This window comes from Eremothecium cymbalariae, chromosome 4, assembly GCF_000235365.1.
Source record: "Eremothecium cymbalariae DBVPG#7215 chromosome 4, complete sequence".
Taxonomy (NCBI): Eukaryota; Fungi; Ascomycota; class Saccharomycetes; order Saccharomycetales; family Saccharomycetaceae; genus Eremothecium; species Eremothecium cymbalariae.
The window spans coordinates 1,166,525-1,185,303 of record NC_016452.1 but is presented as its reverse complement, the minus strand read 5'-3'; the positions used below and the strand labels follow the sequence as shown (position 1 = coordinate 1,185,303).

The following is an 18,779-nucleotide window of genomic DNA, read 5'->3' as shown; positions in this document are numbered from 1 at the left end:
ACTGGCACACACTAAGACACAGCTAACTCGAAACTATTACTGCCGTGTTATTTCTGTCCAAACCCACTACTATGAAGTTGATTTTACAGCACTATTTTCAGTGTATCTTCACGGCATCTTCGTCCGACGTGGTAACTTTTCCTCCTTCCGGTGGCAACTAGAGCCCAGCAATCCTAAATTTACGAGAAAAACAATATAATAAGAGCCCTTGAAGTGGAACCCTCGAGCCATTGAACTGATCTACTGTTTCATTGATGGTTGAAGTGCTCCAGAGGCCCTTTAATAGGCACTATCATAACAGAAGCATATATGCATCACGTGCGTAAGTTGCACCCATACGCCTCACATGTTTCTTTAAAAAAAGTAATAACCCAAATAGCTCGAGGAATTTAGTTTACCATTCAGAATTTGTGACAGGGTTGAGGTTGCTCAAACTAATATATATTATTAGGACCAAGTGCAAGGAACCCGTGGATTACAGGATAGATTAGGTTGTAGTATGGCGAAGACTCTAGCTCAGGGAAGGAAGCCTGGTAGTGGGCGCAAGCCTGGGAAGGCCAAGACCTTACTGGAAGGCAGGAAACCGGGAAGTGGACGCAAGAAACGGCAGGCGATAGATGCGATGGGAGCAGCATCACTTAGTGGATATGGGAGCTTTAAGGGTTTAAATAAATCGGGGGTTTTAAAGAAAAAGGAGGAACAGGCGATGATGGCTAATATGGGCTACGTTAGACAGATGGTCACGCCAGTAATTACGCCAACGTTGCCCAATGCGCTTATATCTCCTGCCCAGTATATCACCAATGAACGGGCTCCAAATTTAATACGGCACCATGAACTAGATGTTCTAGATGCATTTGAGAAATTGAGAAAGTCGCCGCCTCCACAACAGGTACCGCAACTTCAGGCACATCCAGTTCCGTATATTGTGCGGCCAAACCTACCATGGCCCATTGATAGCCAGTCATTACAAAGACCTATACTAAGCCCTGTACCTACATCAGCTACGGTAAATGTCGCAGATATTAGCGTGCAGAACGGTAATAATGATCATATAGTACCGACGTCAAATACGACGCAGTGATTTTCTGGCCTCTGCTCTACATGGGCAAGAGCATCTACTCTTTCTTGAGTTCCGCTTCCCTCCCTCTATCCCCCATCTGCCATCTGCCATCTTCATCTCCATCTGCCATCTCCATCTCCATCACCATCTATCCGCCTGATTCTTGGACACCTTGAATAATTGTATAATTAGCATTAGACTACAGCTCAATGAAATTTTAGTTGTATATCGACATCACCGCATGGTCGGATCCATCGTCTGCAGCGGCATACTTGTGTATTTCAGCCTCAATTGCCCTGTGGGTTGAGTTTCTGCCCGATGATGACCATGATCATGCTCAGTGTGATCATCACGGCTTTGGAAAGCATGTTCTTCGAAATGGCGCCTTTGGACGAGGCCCGCCGCAGGGTTGAAGAAAAATGTTCCGTCAAAATTGGTGGAAGCATTTATCATGAACTCATTAGTAGTAAAACAGAGGAAGATCAGGTTCTGCCCCCCTACCTAGAGTATGGATTCGCTAGAGGCCAGGTTGAAATTCATCGAGGTTATAAAAACGCTCCATAAGACACTGAATGTCAGCAAAGACACTAGCCCCTCCACCGCGCAGTCATCGGCAACAGACCCAGTTCATTTCTATTTGATGCATTATGAGGACCATTACGAAGACTTTCATCGTTGTTTGTTCGAGACAGCAGGGTCTATGGACTCGTTGGACAGATTGAATGTACTTATTTACTGGAGCCGTTTGATATCGTCGCTGTGGCCTCGGTGTCTCAAGGAGATGGACGGGCAGTACAATGTAGCAGGCAGAGTGGTCCACGACTATCTGTTGAAAGATCTGAACAAAATGGTGCAGCTAGTCACGCCTGAGAACGACTGGAAAGCGTTGACCAACCTTCAGATCGCAATTGACATTTTTTTGTACATAAAGAAAATTATAGGTGAAGTCAATGATACGGAAGTGCATAAATTGACCTGTCCAAGAAGCCAATTTAAACTGGATGAAAATTTATTTTCAAAACTTAAGCTGAAATCATTCGAACTAAATTGGGGTTCTCCTGCAGATAGCTGCGAAGATGCCATAAAAGATACGTTAGATTTACTTGTGGATAGACGTACAAAAGCCATTTTCTTGCAAGAATGCTTCAAACAACATGGGGTAATCAATATACCGGCATCATCAAGCGCTAACACGATACTCCATCGAATGGAAAATGACCGTGAACGTCATAAAAAATCAAAGGAGCACTTGTGGTTTACAGAACGCGACTATTCCATGTTAGAAGTCTCCGAGTTCGATATCTTATGGGAGCAAAACAGAAAGGGAATGACGCGAGATGATTATCAGGACATAAAACAATTACATAGGTTGGCCCAAGAGAGCTACCTATACCAAATATAGAATTAATAGCCGTCATGTAAAATTATAGAAGCCGTAAATTGGCTTTTATGTATGTATCTAATGTAATTTCATGCGTGTCTTTTGTATTATATATATAATGACAAGGCTCTCGAGGGGAGGAGATACCTGGAAACGGCTGCGTCGAGTCAGAAAAGTTCGGAAAAATCAATATTCAACTTTGTAAAGCCATCACAGTAGCACCTGTTCTGGTTGAATTTAAAGGACATAGTACCAATTTAGCTAGGCAAATAGGTTCGACACGTGTAATCTGAGTATTAATTAGTTGGCACATATTTTGGTGTGGTATAGGGAGAGATAGTTTCTTTGTTATAGCTGGATTTTGGAGGATTTTGGGTGTTTTTTTGGAAAAAGGCCTTTAAGGAAATTTGCTAACAACTTTTTAGACCAAACCAGGCTGAACCGGGTTGTTGTTTCTCCATCATAGGTGAAATTTTTTTGTTGTATATTGGGAAATGCCAGAACGGTCCAGACCATCTTTGCTCCGGCAAAGTACGGATAATGTCAATAGGGGCAGACAGAGATCTACTTCACCTTTGCTATTTTTTAGAAGTGCTTCTGCCTCGAGTCTTTTACGGCTCAGACATAATAAGCAGCATGGTAGACATCCTAGTGATTCGGTTACTTTAGAGGACTCTGATGCTGGGTTGGATGGGGATCCTCAGGTTGGTGCACAGGAAGCGATATTTGATGTGTTGCCATCGTTTCAAATGTATAATGCCCTTCATAGGCATATTCCCAGAGGCAATGTGAATGCTGACCAGCATGATCTTCCACCGAGTTATCAAGAGACCTGTCGTGAATCTTCTGCAGGTGGACTTAGCGTGAGTTCCAGTAGTGTTAATATTACTGCCCCTGGTACGGCGGATTCATCCACTTCGAATTCGTTTTTAAACTTACAGGCTCTAGCTACCCAACATGTAAATATTAGGACTGTCGACGTGGGGTGTGAGCCCATAGAGGATGATCTTGGAGAGCAGGATGCAGACAATATAAATATTGAGAAGTTGTACAGCCTACCTAAAAAGCTAACTCCTGTTGAGATTGATATCCGAATCACCAAGCACCCTGTGAAGCCCGACAAAAGGCCGGAAGAGGAGTCTATATTAAAGGAGTACACATCCGGGGATATAATTAACGGTTATGTGGTAATCGAAAATAAGTCTACACAACCATTGAAGTTCGAGATGTTTTATGTCACATTGGAAGGCTATGCAACTGTCATCGATAAAGTGAATGGTAAACGTACAATCAAACGGTTCTTGCGTATGGTAGATATCGCAGCTAGTTGGTCATATGCTTGTGTGGAGTCTGCATCTGGCCTTGCGTATACATATGGTACGAAGGATTACGACAGCTGTGTCATTGGCTTGAACAATACTAGAATTCTTGAACCGGGAGTGAAGTACAAAAAATTTTTCATGTTCAAATTTCCAATGCGGCTCCTAGATGTGTCTTGCAAGCATGAACAGTTTTCTCACTGTCTGATGCCACCCAGTTTTGGTATCGACAAATTCAAATCTAATGGCAAATATTCGTCAATTAGAACTAACCCGTTGCTTGGTTATGGCCATTTAGGCACTAAAGGGTCTCCAATATTGACAAACGATCTTGTCAGCGAAGCTGTTTCTATAAACTATGCTGTGGATGCTAAAATAGTGGGTAAAGACTCAAAATCTGGGAAGCTGAATATAATGAGGGAAAAAGAATATAATCTTAGATTTATACCATTTGGATTCAACCAACCGTTAGTTGGACAACAAAAATCTTCAAAACAACTGGATGACTTTAATAAGTCTATTCAAAAAAAAATATCAGCATTAGAACTTGTATTTAAAAGGTTGGAAGCCCATGAAAAGATTCGAAGTCAAGATGTTCAAGGCACCGACATAAGTGGCACTATTGCTGATGACCTCATTGAAAACTCGGACGACATTCTAAACTCTAAACTTCGTCAACTGCATATCGACAATCTTTTGAATGACCGACACTCATTCCCACTGAATGATACTAAAACTCTCTCCTCTGATAGCGATCAAGTTGTCGAATCAGAATTCAATTACTGTTGTAAATCGGAAAGTAAAAGTAGCAAGAAAAAAAGTATATTTTCTGGGCTGAAGTCAGGAATTAAAACAGATCAACTAGGCGCAATAAAATCAGGTATTATCGTGCTATCAGCTGATATACCAAAGGACGGATTGCCTTTATCTACAGCCGTCTCTTCTCAAGAAAACTAATAAGTTGGAAAACAAAAATAAACATGATCAAAAAAATTGGAAGTTACTTAGGGAATACCTATCAGATTTTGAAAAGAGAATCCTTGATAAGGTTAGTATACGGCTGAAATGCATTCAATCCAATAACAGCGAACCACACGAACCCCCAGAAATCGTTGCAGTGACCACTGAGTTGATTTTTTTGACTAGCAGGTCTGTGAATTCAATACCAATAAAATTGGATGCGCAACTCTTATTGAAAAACGATAAAGTTTCTAAAATCAATCAACTCTACAGCGGATATTTGAGTACGATACTGAAGTATCAAGAGCGCTTTGCCCAAAATTATTTTGAATTGAATGAGCTCTACAATTTATCTCGACGGGTTAGCACCCAAAGGGAACTGAATTTCACGGACTTTATATCGAATCAGGTGCTTCATGACGTAGAATGTTTGGCAAACTTTAGGGTGGATTTTCGTGAGCTTCACCATGTTTTCAAAGAGCAGATTCGAACTTTAAAGAGTGCAGATGACGATACAACCTTGTGTCCATCAAAAAGCAATTCTGCTAGCAACCTCTTATCTGCAACTTTTAGCGGTTCTAGCAACTTTCATACGAGCACACCTCAAGCCGCCTTATTCAGAAGTCAAATTATACATAATTGGGTAAAAACAGCAGAGGCCCAGTACGAGCGTGAGGTGGATGTTAATCTAGTTCTAAATCAAGATATTAAGGAGACTCTGGTGCCTAGTTTTGAGAGTTGCTTATGCTCTAGGCTTTACTGTCTCCGGGTTAACGTCAAGTTTGAGGGTCATATAGGAACTGCATCGTTGGACATACCTGTAAATATTAGGTTACTAGAAGCATAGTGTAGCGGAAGACATTCTCTTCCAACGACACGACGTACAGATATCATAATACGCATATATATATATATATATATATATATTAATAATACCTAATGACGAAGCCCTACATTATTAACTTTACTCCAGGGAAAGGCTTTTCACACCTTAATTCCCCAATGAATTGAGCAAACCCCGAAAGTAAGGCTCTCGTAGCCGACAGACTGGAAGCCAGCCTGCTCGATCATCGCCTTGAATTCCTCCTGGGGTGGGAACTTTTGGATAGACTCAATAAGATATTGGTATGAACTATGGTCATTCATAACCAAAACACCCATAAAAGGTAACAGCTTGGACCATTGCTGATAAACCAAATCAATTACCGGGTTTTCAACCTTAGAAAACTCTAAACAGTAAAAAATGCCACCTGGTTTTAATACTCTATATGCTGTATTCAATCCAGCCTGGATGTCCGTGAAATTCCTGATACCAAAAGAAATTGTGTAAATATCTTTCGAATTAGAGGGGATATCTTCCAGCGTCTCGCCATTCTGTATCATAAAAGTAACCCGCGGATCATTGTAGTATTTGTTCTGTGCCATCGCCCTTTTCTCGCCCTCCCGTAACATATCTGCGTTGATATCAACAATATGCATAGTAGACACAGTATCTTCAAACTTCCGTTCCGCATGGTCAAGCAGACCAAACGCAATATCACCAGACCCCCCAGCAACATCAATAAAGTCCAAAGGCTCATTCGAATTAAGCCTCTTACCAGCATCCAACTTGTTAATGAAGTGTGACTTCCATAACCTATGCACTCCAACTGACATCAAATCATTCATGATATCGTAGTTCGATGCCACAGATGAGAAAACATTCCCAACAAACTTTTCCTTTTCTTCCTTGAACACCGTCTTAGATCCGAAATGTGTAGTTTCTTTGTTTAGTAATGCAGTACATGTTGAAAGCGATCTTAATGTACTTGGATAGACCCCATGCACCTTCCTAAAACCTCCATAAACCCCCCCAAATCTAGGTAAGCCACTTAATGTCCTCATTTCACTACTTCTAAACCACTTATCTTGGTATAAATTTCGAGACAAGTTTTTCCAATGCATCGAACTACTTTCATTTTAAAGTTGCATTAGTGAAAAATGACTCCATTAGTAGATACAAAAAAGGAAAACTAAAATGAAAAAAAATAAATTGGGGCGAGCTGGGAATTGAACCCAGGGCCTCTCGCATGCTTAGTAGTTTAACCCAGTTTCAGCTAGGCTTCGCCCAAAGCGAGAATCATACCACTAGACCACACGCCCTAATAACATATGTGTGTCAACCATGGGGATACATTGATATGTTGAGCAGCTAATTCATCACGTGATTGATTGTAGATGACGTTTGGAAACCCGTTGGGAACGTTGAACGATTCCTGTCTTATCAACTAGTATTAATATCTATTTTACATAGGATATATGCTTGACACTCTTTGTGTTCCTGATTCCGAGAGTAGATACGTGGATGCGGATAATGCGACTCTGAGATGTTACTATTTAGTTAAGATGTAAATTAAGTGATCAGTGAACAATTAATGGTAGGATTTTAATAATGATGTGCTCTCTTGATCTGGTCAACTACAGTTTTCGGATGTCAGTTATATATATGCACGGGGAGCATGCATGAAACAGATGGTATTATGAAGCAGGTAAACGGAACACTTGTTGCAACAAATCCGGCTGCAGTCTCTGCGTGCCAAGTTAGAGAAGGTAATGTTACTAAGGAACACAAGTTGCTGGGTACACTAACCACTAGGCTGGGCGAAATCCATTTATTGCGGTGATTTCTGGTACATCGCAGGCTGCTGCAACCTTAATTGACCTGCAGTTAGGAGGGCATCAATTACTAATAGCTGGAAATAGCCGGGAAATAAAACTCCCAATTACGGCAAAGGGAATATTCAGTAGAATCCCTGGGATAGTAAATGGTGTGTGAGCAGCGGTTGCTTATTAACCACCTACTGGGAGTGCATTTGTTCAGATATTTGGCGCCATGAGTCTTTTATTGTTATCATTATTATTATTATTATTATTATTATTATTATTATTATTATTATTATTATTATTATTATTATTATTATTATTATTATTATTATTATTATTATTATTATTATTATTATTATTATTATTATTATTATTATTATTATTATTATTATTATTATTATTATTATTATTATTATTATTATTATTATTATTATTATTATTATTATTATTATTATTATTATTATTATTATTATTATTATTATTATTATTATTATTATATTATTATTAGAAATGCATGCTCGCAACAGGCAACCTGACCATATTAAAGCCTGTTGTGCTGTAAGAAGTTTATTGCATTCGAGTATGTCTTAGGTGAGAGGGGAATGCTTCGTGTATCGATTTTATAACGGGACTTTGCGTGAGTGGCTGTCAGTAATTGAGGAACAGATCATGCTTAACTGGAGGAATGTTTTGTGGTGCTCATCTGCTCGATGAAATTCATTAAACTAAAGGATTAAAGTGTTTGGATAAAGTCTTATGGTGTTTTATTATACGAAGCTTGCAACTGAATGATTCAATTTAGGTTTAAAGAATTGGAACTGCGGTTCTATAGAGCTAAGATTACTGTCGGAATTCGTAGTCAGCAGCAGAATCTTAATACAGCGCTACACGTTTGAATTTTGTTAACCAACACAAGAGGGTACTCGCCATCACCCTCAGTAACAAACGAGAACCTAGGAAATACTAAAACATAGCCTGCTGATGTCTACTGTTTATGCGTAATTCGGTAATAATACCAGGATGAAAAAAAATTCCCATCCTGGCTTATTCTCATCCCCGATGTTGGCATACCCTGAGCATGAAAATTTCACATCCTTTAGGAAGACAATTTGAGCTATCAAATTTGGAAGCACAAGGGTTCCCAAGCGTAGCTTGATGACAGGCGTCCTTGCTTTGGCTACGCTGAAAAATGTTTTAGCTGCTATACAAGAATTTGCTGAAGGTGTCAATGCAGCTTCTTGTCAAGATTCCCTACTGGGCTTCTCGGTATGCCACGTTGACGGTGATCTTACTTCTCAAGGATTAAACGATACCATTGCCCAGCTTGTTCAAGATCATGAAGTCATCGTGAACAATGGAGCGTTCATAGCTGTGAAACAGCACGTCATGAAGACCAAAAACCCATATCAGCCAAATCTACAGCTGGACAACGTAACTGGCTCCGGTACACAATTGGCAAATCCAGGGTCAAAGTTGAGCCCAAGAGGCGATACTTGGCTTGAAGTTTGGAGACTCAATGACCCTCGGGAATGGTAGTCGGAACGGATTGTGGCAAGTTGTTGCGCTAAAGGACTTTCAATGGACATACTACCCTGGGTACAACTTTTGTATTCTAATCAGCTGGCTCTCATAAATTTGACTGGCCTCCATGTGTGAAAACGACCTACAGGAAAATGTCATCGACATTGTATACAAGGGCGGCTTCGAAAGGTGTCCAATCCCTGAAGGTTCCGCAGGGCAAGCTTGGGTCAAGCCTAAAATGAAGTCTGTGAACATCTTTGGAACTGAATGTATATGGAAAGGTGGCCGTGTCTGTCATGACACGAGTTTCACGAGATCGCAACAGCACCAATCTCTGGAAAGTTACAACTCGGATACAGTGTAGGCTGGGATATGTTTGGACCTAATAAATAATAAATACCAACCATAAGCGATTTCCATCTTCATGAACCGTTTTATGATGACCATGATGACGATGACGACGATATATTTAAGTCATCGAACGAGAGAACGACATTTCAGATCACGTGACCACATACAAGATCAGCATATTCCGCAAGACTAGCTATCCTGAGAAGCAGGCACTCCGGCACTTTCTCTCTAGTCGTATTTATACACACAGATATATACATATCTCCTAACAAAACGCATTCTATATGATCACGTTTCTGCCTTCCCCTCCTTATATATAACACCTCGTATCACTCGTTAACGCATCGAAAAACTCGAATACCTCGTGATACAGGCATCGCCCGTGTACGAGCGATGCCCTTTTTCTATCTCCAATACTGCTGTTAGTTATCTGGGCATTATCATGTTACTGCACTTCGTATAATACCGTCAGCTCGCCATTTAAACGAGAAGCTACCGCTATCATTCCCGCTACTACTTCTATAAGGTGGCGAACGACAATAAAAAATTTCGGTTTCTTACCACTAGCCATCTAACTAAACCGCTTATTAAGAACAGATGCGGCTTTTCTTTTATGTATTCTTGCATACTTTGCTTTAGACACTACTACTCCCACTTCATTACGATACAGCACACTTAACGTTCAATCTGTAAAGCAATTAATTAATTGCTTTCGCTTCTCTCATTAATTTTAGGTCTTCCGTTCGATTTTCTTCAAAAAAGATTTGTCTTAAAAAACCAATTTTTTAATAATATTTGATATCTATCGTAACGATCATTGCATACTCACAACACCTATATATATATAAACAAAGCAAGATTCAGTAATTATAATCTCAAACAAGAGTTCCAAGAACTGATTAGAAATTCTTTTAAATTTGTTATGATGACAGACCCTACTCAACCAAAGAAACAAAAGATAGAGGCACAGCCTCCAAGACCTCAAAATATTGGTATCAAAGGTATTGAGATTTATATTCCTTCACAGGTATGTTTAAGATGATTCAGTTGTTAATGTTACTTGCAGAACCCCGGAAAGCTCGAAAGGAAGAGGCGGCTCTTGATACTGGGTTAGGTCCATTTTGAAAGAAACAGTTTGAACGGGAGGAGTGGATCGTATCTGGTTTTACATTTTTATTTTTATTTTATGTGTTAGGTTGTTTTTTGAAGCAAGTTTGCGGTAGGCAGGAAGGATCAGAAGATATCAAGACTAAGTGGAATTAAGGTTGGTTCAATTCCAACTTGTTTTTATTTTTTAAGGAAAAAGGAGGAGGGAGTGTGTTTTTCCATTTTGTCTTGCATATGTTCTGCGCTGCAAGCAAGTTTTGTATGGGTTGTGGGCACAATTTCGTTCTTGACCTAATCCCTGCGGTAGGCGGTATCAACAGCGGCTATCCAGTGGCTGAAATGGGTGTTTTAGCGTTGCTTCGAGTCGTTATACATATACTAACAGTAAGCGGTATGCATGCAGTGTGTCAATCAGACGGCTTTGGAGTCTTACGATGGGGTGTCTCAGGGGAAGTACACCATTGGGTTGGGGCAGACGAACATGGGATTTGTTTCGGATAGGGAGGATATCTATTCGATGTGTTTGACGGTATGTTCTCGGTTGTTAAAGAACTACGGTATTGATGCCAAGAATATTGGTAGGTTGGAAGTTGGTACTGAAACGTTGTTGGACAAATCCAAGTCTGTGAAATCTGTGCTAACACAGTTGTTTGGAGAGAATTCGGATATGGAAGGGATCGATACGATTAACGCTTGTTACGGTGGTACTAATGCGTTGTTCAATTCGTTGAATTGGGTCGAATCCAGCGCTTGGGATGGGCGGGACGCTATTGTGGTGTGTGGTGATATTGCGATTTACGACAAAGGCGCTGCGAGACCCACTGGTGGAGCCGGCACAGTTGCTCTTTGGATCGGTCCGGATGCTCCTATTGTTTTCGACTCAGTGAGAGGTTCTTACATGGAGCATGCGTACGATTTCTATAAACCAGATTTCACGAGTGAATATCCGTATGTAGAAGGTCAGTTCTCTTTGATCTGTTACGTCAAGGCTTTAGATCAGGCTTACAGAGCTTATTCTAAGAAGGCCGTCGACAAGGGTCTGGCAGAAAATCCTGCTGGCCCAGAAGCCGTTGGCGTTGCATCTTTCTTTGATTACAACGTCTTTCACGTGCCAACTTGCAAATTGGTCACTAAGTCCTACAGCAGGTTGTTGTACAATGACTTTAGAGCTAACCAATCCTTGTACCCAGACGCTGACGCTGAACTAGCTCAAGTTGACTACGAATCCTCCTTAACTAGCAAAGCCATAGAAAAGGTCTTTCTGAACATTGCTAAACCACTACACGCAGGGAAGGTTGCACCTTCCTTGATTGTCCCTACTAACACCGGGAACATGTACACCGGTTCCCTCTACGCCGCATTGGCATCTCTTCTATTCTACGCCGGGAGTGACGCTCTACAGGGTAAGCGTATCGGCATGTTCTCTTACGGCTCCGGCCTAGCCGCTTCGTTGTTCAGTGCAAAAGTTGTGGGTGACGTCAAATACATTACCAAGGTTTTGGATCTTGACCAAAAACTAAACTCGAGAACAACTGAAACCCCACAAGAATTCGAGAGGACTATAGGCTTAAGAGAACAGGCCCACTTGAAGAAACCATACACTCCCAAGGGCTCCATAGACTTATTGCAACCTGGCACGTATTATCTAACCGGTGTTGACGATAGATTCAAGAGATCTTACGCGATTAAGGAGTGAACCCACCCACTAATCCCATCACCTGCAATCTTCTGCTTTTATTAAAATAAAACTTAAAAAATTAAACTCCTATTATCTATCACACACACGCACTCCCCCATTTTATTGTGGATCGCTAAGGATTCTGAATATAAGAATATATTTTTTCAATGCCTATATAATAAATAGCACTGACACTGGCTCCGCAAGAGTATACGCATCCTCGATAGGCCAGCACCGTTCTATCTATTTCTGTGTAATGATATTATTCTGCTGCCCCTCCGCTCCGCCCTGGGGCGCTGCCCGAGTCCACGCCTCAGCCCACGCTGGCGCCCGGCTGACGCCGGGCGCCAGGCATCCCCGAGAGATCATCCCCAGCCCCCGTTAGGCGCTAGCGCCGGACGTAGCCCCTGGCTTAGGCGCTGGGTCAGCTCTTAGTAAGGCTGATCCATCTTGCACCGGAAAATGCTGTGTTCTGATTGGCCAGCACCAGTTCCGGCACCGTGCAGGACAGAACTCTGTGTTTCGTTGATAACGATCGAATCCGATGGATCTGTTCCACGGCCGTTTCTGTGCTCGAATCACCCCGTCCTGCCCGTTTTGATGCGACGAAAGAGCGGTGTTTTTTCGGATTTGGCTTGGATTGGTCTTAAATATGGCTTGGTTTATGCAGACTTTCAGGATGCTACGTAGCTACTTATCTTCGCAAGAGTGGTGGTTTGGATTATCAGAAGCTAGATATAGTGTGTGTTTGTGTATTTAATAGTCAGGGAATTTGTCTGTGTGTTAGGAAAAGGCTTCAAAAAGAGAGAAGTTCCGTTCCTTTTTTAGTGATTTTTCAGTTAAAAAATATAAAGGCATCGACAAGTATAATAGTATATTACAGTGTTAAAAGTCTTTACTCTCAGAGTTTTGAAAAGCCATTGGAGAGTTAAGTATATTCAAGAAGGTTAGGTAATACGGGTGGGAGGTCTATAACGATAGTAATAGTGCTTGAAGGAAGGAAAAAGATCGGAAAATATGGCTTTCAAGTCGTTCAAGTATAAGTTGTATTCGAAGGGCTATCACTCGGCAGCGCAAAAGTCAGCGACGTCATTTTTTGATAGCTCTTATCAATACTTGAGGCATAATCAAGGGTTGGTGAGTTTGGATACAGCTATTCCGCAGTCTTTTGTTTGTCATGTGAATCCGCATCCTGTTGTGGTGGCCAATGTTAACTATAGTAATGTGGAAAATGTGCTTGATGCGTATTCGGATGGGCCGTGTTATCAGAGTGGGGTGGAGCAGGTGCCACCGGGGAGGAAGGAAGAGGATGCTGTTTTGGATGATGCTATAGGGGTGGTTCCTGGGAGGTATACGACTGCTGCACTGCGAACAAGGAGGAAGTCGGATTCTTATCCCTTTTTGTCGACGCCCATTAGGAACAATCAGGTGATCAATGAAGCTCTATCGAAGAATTATTACACGACTTCGACACTAGCCACTGTGGGGGTCCAACGGGATACAGTGCAGCAGCAGAAGAATGCGGATGGTAGTCTTAGATTGGAGGAGCAGTATTACGTTTCAGCATGGGAACCGGACACGGAGTCATGTTTGAATTCAGAAACGTTTTTACAAACCAATATTAAAGAGATAGAGCGTTGTGTACAAATAAAGGACTATAACAGGGTTAACGCTATCTACCAGGCGTTGAAGCGGAATGGGATACTGCCTCCGGTGGAGACGTTTGCCCAGATTATGAGATCCATTCATCTTCGTGAATTAGACTCTGATGACCTGGATAATAAGATGTTCCAATTATTGAGTTGTTATCAGGACCTCATCTCTAACAAATTGAAGCCGACAGATGAGATATATACAATAATTATCGGGGCGCTTCTACAAGGTTCGATTACGGCGTATAAGAATAATAATCAGAACGGGCAAGATTTCTTCAAAATAGGTTTGGATTTGTTCTTTGCTTCAAATTTGAAAAGAACTCGTTCCTTCAAGCAAGAAATACTGGATCGCCTATTACTTGCAATCAACTTCTATCCGGGGCATGTTAAATATAGCTTTGTTAAGAGCTATGTGGATAGTTGTGAACAGTATTACAAGACGGAATTTTTTTATATTGCGATGCTAGGTTACGCCAAGCTCACAAATGACAATGAAGCTGTGAAATCTCTGTATGAGGAGTTTAGGAAAAATGCAATCTCGAAGCCGATCTTGCAGGCTCACAAATATGAGGTTTATAGCATGGTCCTATCGGGGCTTGTGGAGACTGGTTCACTTAAACTTGCAGTTAAGCTGTTAGATAAAATGCTGACTGAGGTGAGAGAATCAGATGGTCTCGGCAAAAATATTTCTTTGCTGCTGTCTAACTTTTTAATATCTGTTAGCAAGTCTGATCCAGCCAAGGCGTTCCAGTTATGGTTTGAATTTAGTAAACTAAAGTGGGTTCCAGAATTTTTATACGATTTCTACGTTTCGCTGTTGTTCAATAGCTTTCGTGATTGGAATACTGCAAGAAAGCTTTACAATTATATTTTTGCCATGAAACCCTCACTTATGGTGGACAGGCCGTATTTGAAGGATTACTTGTTGTACCCTTTCCACGTCAAATCTGTCCACAGTTCTACACTGCATACGGCATTGAACATGAAAGATGACGAAATGATCATGAAATTACTTGAAGAATCCATCGTTAAAAATATTAAGTTTGAACCAGATGCTTACCCTTCAATATTCAGATACCTCCGTTACATCAAATGTCCTGATGACTATTTATTAAGATTTGTCAAATCTCACGGTAAACTGTTGTTAGCATCCTCTGCAAGAGATCAATTTGAGTTCCTAAATGCATTGTTAGATAATTTTCAGTCTCAGAAGATGTTGAAAAAGGCCGCTGATGCCGAGTTTTTCCATGGCTTTTGCAAATCCTTTGACGTTGCTGAACACAATGTGATAAATTATGCAGGTTTAATACGCTGTTTTGAAGCTCTATGGAGATCACCTCAACACATAGAAACATACCGTCATAACCTCGAATTGCATGCTTTATTGATTACACGTTTTTATGACCCGGAATCGGCACAAATTTCTATTGAAAATTCATCTTTAAAGGATTTTAAGGATAAACTCACAGAAAAATTTGCTAAGTTAGCTACCAATTACAGGAAGATACATTTGGATGCCCTAAAATGCTCTCCTAATGTTGCGCAGGCTGTTAAAATCACTGATCTTCCTCAAGAAGTTCAAAACTACTTCAGTCATCCTGGTGAATGGGATAAATCGTATCCATTGGATCTATCTACTCTAATTTTTGGATCACCGAATACTGGCATTAAGGAATTCGTACGATTGTCTGGAGATGGCTATTGTTTTGATTTTGCGACTTACGAATCATTAGTTAAAGTGAGGTTTGTGAATTCAGATATTATTACGAAATGCATGGAACTTTGTCCAAAGGATGAAAAATCACTGGCTGGTATCATTGAAAATATAGGGCAATCAATATTAAAGTCCAATCAAGAAGAGATATTACTGAATCATCCGTTATTTAAGACAGATATTTTACCCCACCTCACAGATTCATCTCTAACAAAGTTGGCTAAAAAGTCGAATATACTTGACTTCATTTCGAAGATTGGATTCCCAGAACAATTCTGCAGCATTGCTCTTCAGGCTAAGTACAAAGGTACCATAGAGCACATATTTTCCAAGTTGTTTTCATTAAAGGAATACAGTTCTATATTGAAATACAACACAGTCGTACCTTGTTTGTTGACTAGTATAGTCTTAAAAGCTAGCATTAGGTCGAACTCCTTTGAAGATTACAAAACGTTACGCAATAAGTTTAAGGACTTTTTGGGACCAGAAGGTGTTGCAATTCATTCTGAATATTTAATAACCAAGGGTAGGATTCAGAAAGCTCTGGATTATATTAATGAAGCGACCGAGGAGCCAACTATGAGAACTAAAGCATTGTATACATTTGCATTGTTTTTGAAGTCTTTTCAAGGCAACGTTACCTGTGTGGCTGAAGTGGATGATACCTTGCAATTGGCTAACTCATTGACTACATATGAAAATTTCCATGAGATGATCTCCTTTTATAGAAAGTTGCTTGATACTAGACTATTGCATTTTCGTGAAATGTCCAACTTGGACAAGGCTGTTAATCTAGAGCTTACAGAGCAAATGTTGAACAACCTATATGATGCGTTACAGTTCATTGATTGCAGTGCACAGAGCGTTCGTGATAAGTTTGTCATCAAGTTGGACAACTATATTAGATTCAGATACTTTTTGAAATTGAACGTAGTTACGAAGGGAGATTTTTCTCAACTATTTGTTATCTGGAAGAAGGCTGTTCCTGATGCCATTGACACTTTATTCAACAATATCGTAGAGCTGTTTTACTTAAATCCTACTTCTAAAGTATTGTACATTTCCGATGGGCTATCTCTTCATTTTGATAAAGAAATGATATATGAGATTATCGAAGATATTGGTCGATTTTATGAGTCAGAGGGCAAAATAGAACATTTAGAAAAAGTCCACAAGTTTCAAAGTGTACTGAATGGTGTTTTTTCCATTAACGAAGTGAATCCGTTGTCTGGAATGGCCAAGCTGTAAAGAATATTTGTTGTTATTCCCAAAGTTTGTTCTGTAGCAACTTCACACATGTATCTAAAGTATTTTTATATATATACTAGAATAGTTATTTAATGAGCTTCATGATTATTTAGTTTAGTTCCCTTTATTGTGATGTCAAGTCATCGTAGGGCATTCGCATTTTAACTTCTTAACGATCCTCACAGCAACAGTCATATTGCCACCTACCAGGCCTCTGAGCCACGTAGTATCATGATCTTTCATTAATATAAGACATTACTACAAATACTCTATACATGTATAATTTTCCTACTACAATCACTTACCAATATAATTATACTAGACTATAGTGTAGGGATATTATCCATGAATTCATTTAACACCGCGTTCAATGGCGGAACATCAGCTAAAGTGTGCATGATAATTGGCTTTACGGCATTACAGAATTTTAAACCAAGACCATGTGTATCGTTAGATAATAAGCACAAAAATGTGGCACTAGCTTTTGAGACATCGGATAATTTGGAAGGAAATTTCAGCCTAGGTAACACGATTTGTTTAGCTTCAGAATTTTTCAAAGGCTCTTCAAAGTCAGAGTTTCTGTTATCTCCTGTACCAGAACCATTGCTCGAACCTGACGAGGAGGAATTTGTAGCAGCCAATGCAGCGGCCTCTCCATCTGCTATACTAATTGCTTTCAATTTGGGCTGAATGCCTTTTATCACAAATCTTTTCTGCGCTGTTACCGAATCGGTAACAACCATGGCAGCAGCCCCCATGAAGGCATTTGATACATTCTTAATAAATTCTACAGCTGGAAGCAACCTTCTACCTGACTGTTTTACCGGTTCACTGAAAATATGTTCGTAGCTTTTCCACAGAGATATCTGGGTTACCTCGGATTCCGCCGCAGACTCAAAGCAACACCTCAACCAAGCAGTAGACCTCATTGGCTCGTTCAACTCGAGCAGCTTTTGAAAAAGATCAGGCTGTAAAGTAGGAACATGCGTGGGAGGTTTTGGTTTTACCCTTCTAACCAACTTTATCTCTACCTTCGACAAATAATCATAGTCTGGAAGTTCAACATTGTATGTCAAAAGGCTAGGTAAAATTGTAGTTAACACAGAATTCCTTTCTGGATTGGAAAGCAGAGTTGTAATTCTCTCGTTACCTGGCAAAATATATTGGTACAAGAAATCTAACGACGCCATAACAAGTTCGTTGTCGCAATCCACCAACAAATATGATACAATCTCGTTCAAAATTTCATCATCCAAATTGTCTGCCGCACTTTCCTGGTCAGCTTTCGAGCGAACCAGCAACCTGGATAACGATCTCAAAATTGAAATGACCTGGTATCTATCATTGGTAATCCGAAGGATAGACACCAGATTTTGAAAAAAGGGATCATCCTTCTTGGCAGGAGCAATATATGAAGAGATTGCTTCGAGTAAGTCAAGCACGTAGTTGATCAGCTCCATAAACAACGACGCATTCTCTTGGTACATCACATGCTTCGACTGATGAAACTTGTTACACCAGTGAAGTACGCAAAGCAAAAACGACTTCAGGGTATCGTTCGTAGCGAGCACCTGCGTTGAATCTGAGTCCTGTGCCAAATTCCTCAAGATTAAAATCGCATTGAGGCCCTTTTCAAACTGATAAAAATCCGCCTCCACCAAAGGCCACTCAAACCGACCCAATATAGGTGCCATCGCAACCACAAATGTATTAAATATGTCCACAAGATCCTTATTCATCTTCAATGACACCATATACGGTGCCTTATTACTGTAAACCAGATACTTCTTCAAACTCCACGTCACTTCCTCGTTAACACCACTCATCAGTGCCATCTTCATCCTAGTAATATCATCCACCCCAATCATAGATCCGCTTGGCAAATTCTGGTATACCGTCAAACCTGCAAGTGCATGTTGTAACACCGGACCTGACTTAGATCCAACTCCACTAGAAAGATCTCTAGGTACACTTATAGGCGTCGGAACAATCGTTTGGAACATAGTTGGTTGTTCTACCTGCTGTTCATTCTGCAGCGAAGGCGACTCAGACGCAGCAATTGCCGGCGTGCCTTGTTTAAACATATTTGTTTGGCTCTATCTACTTGGTTCAAACACTTGCTTCACCTCCACCTGGTGC

The 18,779-nt window shown here is 40.5% G+C and overlaps 6 protein-coding genes, 1 non-coding gene and 1 further gene across 7 annotated transcripts; 5 read left to right on the top strand and 3 right to left on the bottom strand.

Moving 5' to 3' along the window:
- Positions 1-499: 499 nt before the first annotated feature.
- Positions 500-1,084, top strand: DAT1 (Dat1p; the record flags this gene model as incomplete). Its single annotated transcript, XM_003646405.1, has 1 exon — positions 500-1,084. The coding sequence occupies one exon, from the start codon at positions 500-502 to the stop codon at positions 1,082-1,084; it is 585 nt and encodes a 194-aa protein (XP_003646453.1).
- Positions 1,085-1,571: 487 nt separating this feature from the next.
- On the top strand, positions 1,572-2,465 carry CTK3 (Ctk3p; the record flags this gene model as incomplete). The annotated part of the gene is made up of 1 exon (XM_003646404.1): positions 1,572-2,465. One exon carries the CDS (start codon positions 1,572-1,574, stop codon positions 2,463-2,465), a length of 894 nt encoding a protein of 297 aa, XP_003646452.1.
- Positions 2,466-2,938: 473 nt separating this feature from the next.
- On the top strand, positions 2,939-5,570 carry Ecym_4605 (the record flags this gene model as incomplete).
- A 137-nt stretch (positions 5,571-5,707) lies between these two features.
- Positions 5,708-6,667, bottom strand: COQ5 (2-hexaprenyl-6-methoxy-1,4-benzoquinone methyltransferase; the record flags this gene model as incomplete). The annotated part of the gene is made up of 1 exon (XM_003646403.1): positions 5,708-6,667. One exon carries the CDS (start codon positions 6,665-6,667, stop codon positions 5,708-5,710), a length of 960 nt encoding a protein of 319 aa, XP_003646451.1.
- Positions 6,668-6,757: 90 nt separating this feature from the next.
- On the bottom strand, positions 6,758-6,865 carry Ecym_4603. Its single transcript has 2 exons — positions 6,830-6,865; positions 6,758-6,793 (listed from the first exon to the last, which is right to left on the bottom strand). It is a non-coding gene; the product is annotated as a tRNA-Pro (tRNA).
- A 3,298-nt stretch (positions 6,866-10,163) lies between these two features.
- Positions 10,164-12,041, top strand: ERG13 (hydroxymethylglutaryl-CoA synthase; the record flags this gene model as incomplete). Its single annotated transcript, XM_003646402.1, has 2 exons — positions 10,164-10,265; positions 10,749-12,041. The coding sequence occupies 2 exons, from the start codon at positions 10,164-10,166 to the stop codon at positions 12,039-12,041; spliced, it is 1,395 nt and encodes a 464-aa protein (XP_003646450.1).
- A 999-nt stretch (positions 12,042-13,040) lies between these two features.
- Positions 13,041-16,640, top strand: RPM2 (ribonuclease P; the record flags this gene model as incomplete). Its single annotated transcript, XM_003646401.1, has 1 exon — positions 13,041-16,640. The coding sequence occupies one exon, from the start codon at positions 13,041-13,043 to the stop codon at positions 16,638-16,640; it is 3,600 nt and encodes a 1,199-aa protein (XP_003646449.1).
- A 323-nt stretch (positions 16,641-16,963) lies between these two features.
- RSC9 (Rsc9p) lies at positions 16,964-18,724 on the bottom strand (the record flags this gene model as incomplete). The annotated part of the gene is made up of 1 exon (XM_003646400.1): positions 16,964-18,724. The coding sequence occupies one exon, from the start codon at positions 18,722-18,724 to the stop codon at positions 16,964-16,966; it is 1,761 nt and encodes a 586-aa protein (XP_003646448.1).
- Between the last annotated feature and the right edge of the window lie 55 nt (positions 18,725-18,779).